The following is a 7,610-nucleotide window of genomic DNA, read 5'->3' on the forward strand; positions in this document are numbered from 1 at the left end:
CCAGGCCATAACCACCAAGCTCATCGTTGGAGCCTCCGCATGTGAAACGGCTTGGCTGTGGGCTTGTTCCCGCGAGCTACCAGGCCCAATTCACTACTGCGCGCCGGTAGCCAAGCCGCGACGGTCTGCATCAAATCGCTAACCAGGGGTAGGGCGGGCCCTAGGGACCCTCGACGCACGATTGGGGCGCCTCGGGAGATTGTTCGTGGTAGAGCGACGACTGGCCAATAGCCAACGTTGTATTGCATGGCCAACATTCATTTATTTGGGCGCACCAATCCGTTGTTGGTCGCACAATACCGTTCCCGGGCTTTCGAGTTGCTGAAATGGGAGATGCGGAAATTGAATGCAAACACTCGCCCCTGCCGCGTTGGTAGTTTGACTGACACAGAGGGAAGGAGCAGCCTTAGCCGACTCAAGCTTGATTGGCTGTCCGCTTCTGAAACAGCGTGGGCCTGCGTCACAACCCAAACCAGGCAAGCGCCCAGGGCCAATCCCCACATGATGCATGAACCTGCACTCAACGCAAGAAAATCCAGACAACAGTCCGCACGGCCAAGGGGCCCGTCTGCGCGTCCAAAGATCATGCACGACCGCCAGCAGAGCCGTGGCGTCCTATGAACGCGTCAATGCCTGAGCCACTCGGCATCGCAACGGCTTTTCCTCTCTCTGCATCCAGTCGCCACCGTCGAGAGTGCATAGTTTGACGCGACACAACGGTCTCTCTCCGCAATGTGTCAAGCCGTCCACCATCCGGAAACTAAACACCCAGAGCCACATATCCGAATGGGGCGTTTCAATGTTTATTAAGGGGACTCGTACGAACTGATGGCGTTACACACCCGGTAACTGGGAACAGACGACTCTTCACACTGCACATTGTACCGCGTCTGTGTGCATAACTACGTCCCATGCAGTAGCCACACACCCCGAGTACTGGCAGAAGCGTCTTCACGACGTGCGCCCTTGCCGTAGTGCCTTGAACACAGCGTCCAGTTCCCCAACGTTTCGTCCTCGACTCGTACCACCCGAGGGTCTGTTTCGAGATGTCAGATATAGCACGCATAAGAAACACCACCCGCGCACCACCAATTACAAGACTACTTCAGCCTGAACAACAAGAACTGCGGCACAAACAACCATGACCTGTAAGGAGCAGTCTCACCTGTCAAAGAAAGAGGCATAAAGCTGTCAGAAACAAACAAGATGACAATGTTTGATCCGCGGCCTACTTTTGGCCCATCGACAACAATTGCGCCTCACGTCCAGCAAGGCCCAGCAGATTGGTTTGGATGCCCTGGTCGCAGGACGACGACCACTGAGACCCTCAATCTATGTGCGCCGCATCGTGGCTTGGTCTTTGAATCATGGCCACACAAGTCGGGATTAGGCGCGGCGCTTGAAACCACACTACCAATCCCTCGCTTGGAGATGGATGGGGAAGTTTCCATCGCGCCACTAGATGGAGATCTACAGGATGCAATCTACCTCAGCCAACGATGCAGAAACTATGTGGATTCTGGCGAACACTGGTAGGGAATGTCAAATTTTCCGATCTTTACTGTGGAGCAGCATGGTCGTGGTTGGGGTGCTCTATGTCGGACTTTAGATTGTCGATGCACCACGGAAGACCGCACCGTTACTCTATCTGCCCAACGGCTGGGGTAGAGAATTCTACGCGATGCACACTAAACTCTCTTCATGACGCACAGCATCATGACAGACGCGAAGCGATAAGCTTTAGCCACCCGTGAACCCGCCAAAGCAGGGTATGCAGCTCTGCCTGTGCAGGAGTCTCTGCACACTCTCAGCTGACACTACAACAACACACGCAGTCTTTTTAGAAAGAGAATATCGCGTTACATTTACATAGCCATCAAACAGCTCGATTGATACAAAGAATGTACAAACTCGATCCTATCGTACCCTGCACCTCCCCAAACCCATCGTTTCAACCAACCTAGCATAACCATGACCATGACCAATACCAAGTCTCCCATGTCCATCTTAATCATCTAATAACAGGACCTCTATACTTCCTCGTCACTCTCATCGCCCAGCAGCTCTCCTTCGTCGGGATCGACAACCGCGTAGTCACCCCTGCCACGCGCAAAACTGCTTCTAGAAGTATACGTCCTGCCGTATCCCCCGTAGCCACCTCCGCCACCCATTCTGCCTGCCGCCCATCGCCACACACTGCCCACGAGTAGGGGTAGCGCACTGACGACAGCCACAAGGCCTGATACAGCGACGATGGGAAACTTGACCCATGGTTGGTCCGAGTCGAACGCTCCACCTCCATTGCCATCGCCGAGGCGGATGCGACCGAACTTGCCGTCCCAGTGCTTCCACACATAATATCCGATACCACCTGCGGCAGCAAAAGGAAGGACGATAGCCAAGAAGAGCGAGAAGCCACCGATGCCGTGCTTCTTCTGGAAGTCCTCTTCGAAGCCAGGGCAAGGCTGCACGTCACCCGTCTTGTCGAGCTCTCGGCCGCCTTCGCAGGTAGAGAGGGGGATCTTGCGGAATCGGACGTCCGTGTAGTACTCTTTCACGTTCTTGTCTTTGCATACGGCTGAGGCTTCAGGGAGTTCGAGACCGGCAACAGGCTTGCAGTCGCCGCTTGCATCGCGTTCGTAGTTGTATGCACTGTTGAATGTTAACTCATGTCGCCTGTTAAAAGTGAGAAGTGGGTATTACCATTCAAAGTCCCGTCTGGTGCAGGAGCAGTTTCGGGCAATCTTGTGCATCTTGTCGATACGCTGGCCGTTCTTGCATTTAGCGTCCCTCTTTTTGCGGTGGTATTGCGCTACGTGGCCGAAAAGACATTGTGGCTCCTCTTGCTGTAGAGGATGTTGCGGGGTCCAGAGGTCATAATCACCGCTTGTGGGATGCTCTTCGTCGAGCTCGCAAGGCTTGCTGAACTCTGGTAGACCGGAGAAGTCAAGGTTGACAGCAACAAGTTCCTTGCTATCCTTGCCCCAAAGGAGGAAGTTTAAAGAGGTGTCGCTGGGCACAGTGGTAATGGCTTCGACACGCATCTTGTGATCGGAGAACTGGTATAGGTTCCACTTCGCACCGCTGTCAAGCGAGTAGTAGACGTGATCTGTGTCTTCTCCACGGCGGACAATGACGATGACAGAACCTTGGTCGCCAAACTCCCAGGCGTAGGTGCCCTTCTTGATCTCTGTCCAGGTAATGCCTGCGTCGGTCGTCATGAACGTATTGGCTTCGCCAAAGGTGGTCAGCTCTGAGCCCACGTTACCGACAGCAAGCATCAATCCAACTGCTGTCGGGGAAGAGTACATCTCCCGAGCATCGGCGCGTTCGGTGTATCCATGGATGTGTAGACCGCACTTGTTCTTATCCGAAACGTCGCAGTCATATGCCTTGCCTTCTGAGTCCTTCTCGGGTGCTTGCAGAGCTTCCCAGTCCGCGCCGTCGTTGTGTGTGATACGACTTTGCTTCTTCTTCTTGGATCCCTTGTTGACCTCATCGACGTTGACAATGACGTTGGCGACAGCAACTCCCTCGAGACCTTGCATCTTCTCAAAATCGACATAGCCTTCTGTGTTCCGGTTGACGGCGCTCAGGCTCATCACGTAAGACGTGCCATTGCTGTTGCTCTTGATGATAGAGCCATACTCCTGATCCTGTGCTGGGTTGACTGTCACGTGGAGGAAGACTGCATGAGTGGAGCTATCGAGAACTGTGTAGGCAGTCTGGTGAACGTCGAAGAACTTAGGAGGGAACTTGGCATCGGCGAAGGTGTTGGCGTCGAGACTGGCATCCAGGTGGAGGGTGCCATCATCGGCTTTTGTTGCGACAACGATGAACTCGGACATGGTCGCGAATTCTACAACAGACTTGAACTTGACATCCTTCTTCTTGAACCAGTCTTCGCTGGAAATGAGTTCAAGTGGGGCGCTCATCTCCTCGTTTGTGTGTTGCTCGCAGAATACCTGCTCCTCCTTGACACTTCGACCGGCCTCGCGCCATACGAAGGCGCACTTCTTGACATAAGGTACAAGCGGGTCCCAGCTTTCCTCTTCACCATTCTTCTGTGAGACGTAGGCTACAGTGTGACAGTCTTTGTCGCCAAGCTTGTCGCAGTTCTTTCCGCCCATCCAGATGATCCAATCCTGCTGTTTGGGATGGAACTGCATGATCTGCAGCCTTTCCTTGTTGGGCATGACGGGTGCCTGGTGAGAGCGGATGCTGTCATGACGTCCACGATCTGTAGAGTAGTAGAACTTCTTGCCGGCGGTTAGGAAGTAGACCCTGTTGTTGTCGTACTGATGAGGATAGATCCGAACGACCTCATCATCGACGGCCTTCTTCCACTTCTTTCCATGGTCGTGAGTGATGTAAGCCGTTCGCTCGTCGGTCAACATAACGACTGTTTCGTCCTTGTCCCGGTCATTACCCTCAGGGTCACTCTGGGTGTTACCCTCGAGGTAGTATTGCTCCAAGAATTCGCCTCCCTTGAACCTGGTGATCTCGCTGGTAATCTTATCACTCTTCGGTGGTGGCTTCTCTGCGTCGTCGCATTCGCGCTCAACTTCCTTGTCTCTGTCCGTTTCGCCCTTGCATTGGTCGCCGGGTATCTTCCTCCATCCCGACTTACCCTTGTATGTCTTCGCGTCACCCTCACAAGCGCCGCTCGGTAGGCGGAATGTGTTGTCAGGCTCGCACTTTTTCTCCTTGCCTTCTCCAGTGGGCGTGAAACCGAAGTCGCATTCGTAGTCCCTGTACATGTCACAATCGCATGGCTTGAAGCTTGGTGTAGGGTCTTTGAAGACCTCACCAACGAAGCACTCGGCGTCCCACTTGCGCCTGCGGAATAACTGCTTGTGGCCCATGACACAGCTCGGGTCACCGTCCGCATCTTTGCGCACAGACCATTCGTCATCAAAGTCGCTGTCGCCGCACTTCTTCATCATATCGGTAAAGTCGAGGTGGATGATGACATGTTCTCGGCCGCCACCTTCCTTCTTCTTCTTGGATGCGTACAACATGAACTTCAAGCTCGTCGAGTCAGGTAGGGTCGTGAGTTCGCGTGCGCGGATCTTGTAGTCAAGCTTGATCTTCTGCCAGGTATCCTTTCGTCCGTGCTTGAATGAGTACCTGATCTCGTCGGTGTCGCCCTCGTCAAACACGGCTACTAGAACGGAGCCCTGGTCGCCGAACTCGTACTTGTGCGCCTCCTCAAGTGCCAACTCCCAAGTGAGACCCGCATCATCGGAGACGTAAAGATCGCCGTCGGTGTACTTGCCCAGGTACTCTCCAGTGTTTCCAACGCCCATGACGATACCGGGTGCTGGGCTCGAAAAGACCCTCCCGCTGTTGTGCAGGTTGGTTACAGAGTGTAGGTGCAGCTCCGTGTCCTTGCCCTTGACTGTGAGCTTCTCGAACGACCTGCCGTCATCAAAACTGATGCGCGACTTGAGCTTCTTGCCCCGGCCTGACCTTTCCACCTCCTTCCAGTTATCCACAGTATTGACCAGAACGACACCCTGTATGTTGGCGATCTTCTCGAAGTCGACGTAGCCACCCTCGTTGCGGTTCGTGTGTTCGACGTTTTTGGTGAAGTGGGTTCCGTTTGAATTGCTGGTGTAGAGGTTGCCCATGTCGACGAACTTGGAAGTCGTGACGTCGACCTGTATGCTGTAGTTGGTTGATTCGAGGATAGTGTATGCGTTTTCCTCAATCTTGTGGTCGCCAAACTGGGCATGGTGCCATGTCTCGGTGTCCTGGGTTACGTAGAGGGCGAGTTCGCTCGAGTGCTCGGCTTTGGCGGCGGCGACGATGTAGCCCTTGACAGCAGCCATGTTGGCCATGCCCTGGACGGTCCGGCCGGAGGACATGACGGGCTCCTCCTCGTTCTTGAAGTAACTGCGCCTGTTAGCTGTTGCCTGCGGTTCTAGCCCGTCGCCACTCACTCGTCGGATATCAGGAGCCTGAAGTCCTTTGACCTGTCCGAGTATTTGCCTCTTGTGATGCACAGTATCCGGTCGTCGTGCTTGTCCTTGCCTTCGAGGAAGCGCTCGGCGCCCTTGGCCCACTGGCACATGCGGCGGTCGTCAACGAGGACCTTGGGCTCTGACTTGAAGCCATCGGTTGTGTAGTATGTCTGGTTGGGGTCAGTCGCTGAATTGCTACAAAGGGCATAGAACACATACTCGTCCAAGACATGGCGCAGTGAAGCAGTTCTCAATCTCGTGGATCATGATCTTCTTGTTGTCCTGCGCATGCCAGTTGACCGGTACTTGCGGCGACGGCGGAAGCTCCGTCTCAAAGCTGTCCCAGTTGTCTCCCCGGTCGTACGTGATCCAATGCTTCTTCTCGCCCAGGACCAGCGCGACCTTGTTGTCATACGGACTCTTGATTATGCCCAGTCCGCGCAACTCGTCGATCTTGCCCCAGCCCTTGCCGGCATCTTGCGACCGCCAGATGCTCCCCGTCTCGAGTTCCTGGAGCAAGGCGACGCCGGAATCGTCAAAGTACATAAGGTTGACGAGGTCATTCTTGAATGGCGTCACCGCAACGAGCGGGTCCTCTTTCTTCGCGGCGGCGGTGGATGCTAGTGCCAGCAGGGCGGGCAGCAGGAGGCCCTTGTTGTATTTCATGGTTGCATAGAGGCGAGGGTAAACGTGTGTGATGGGGTCTGGTGAATGCGCAAAGCGAGAGAACAGCTGGCTGCGGGAACAATCACAGCCTCAGAGCTATGCAATGGCAGCCCCGATGACGCTTGGCAGTCTGAAACAGTCGATGCGCCGTGGTGGCGTAGGCGTAACCGGCGCGCAAACGTTGCTGTGAAAGCGTAGAAATGGCTGGGAAACAATGCAGGGGAATGCAACGAATTCTGGGTTGCGAGGCGCAGTTGCGCGATGATGGGCTGCCAACTGGACAGATACGTACACAAGCAGCCCTCCCGCGCGTCGGACGCTATAGCTCAGCTGTCCTTCGCATTTAGGTTAGCTGTCCTTAGATAAAAGCTAAGTAAGGTGTGTAGAGCTATCCTTAAAAATTTTAAGAATAGCTCTGCTACTAGCGTCTGTACTCTACTAGACTAGTCTTAGATAAATCTTAGAACCTACTTACTCTATCTAACTCTATACTATAGTAGAATAACTTAGTCTAGACTATATCTAAGCCTCTTATAATGTATATATACACGTAGTAAAGTATATATTTTATAGCTAATAAAGTATAAGCCTAAAAGCTACTATTATTTATATAGCTAGAGATAGGCACTTCTTAAAGCGTGTACTAGAGTTATCTAAGTTTTAACTAGTAGCCTTAGTAGCCTATATAGTAGTATATATATCTAGTGTGTATACCTAGTATATTTTCTAATATATAAATAGACGTGCTATTATTATCTTAAAGTTTAGTTATAACTTAGTTATAACTAGGTTATAACTTAGTTACAACTTAGTTATAACTTAGTTATAACTTAGTTATAACTAGGTTATAACTTAGTTATAACTTAGTTATAACTTAGTTATAACTTAGTTATAACTACACTACTAGTATTAGAAAACTAGTAGTATTTACTAAACTATAATTTTACCTCTACTTAAGAATATAATACTAGGTTTATA

General features: G+C 52.3%; 1 protein-coding gene across 1 annotated transcript; it reads right to left on the reverse strand.

The window, feature by feature from the left end:
* Positions 1 to 2,030: 2,030 nt before the first annotated feature.
* On the reverse strand, positions 2,031 to 6,632 carry VPS10 (vacuolar protein sorting/targeting protein PEP1; the record flags this gene model as incomplete). Its single annotated transcript, XM_049355811.1, has 4 exons — positions 2,031 to 2,652; positions 2,704 to 5,898; positions 5,946 to 6,136; positions 6,186 to 6,632. The coding sequence occupies 4 exons, from the start codon at positions 6,630 to 6,632 to the stop codon at positions 2,031 to 2,033; spliced, it is 4,455 nt and encodes a 1,484-aa protein (XP_049209840.1).
* Between the last annotated feature and the right edge of the window lie 978 nt (positions 6,633 to 7,610).

This window comes from Alternaria viburni (genome assembly GCF_023758015.1).
Source record: "Alternaria viburni strain BMP 2772 chromosome Unknown scaffold_14, whole genome shotgun sequence".
Classification (NCBI taxonomy): domain Eukaryota; kingdom Fungi; phylum Ascomycota; class Dothideomycetes; order Pleosporales; family Pleosporaceae; genus Alternaria; species Alternaria viburni.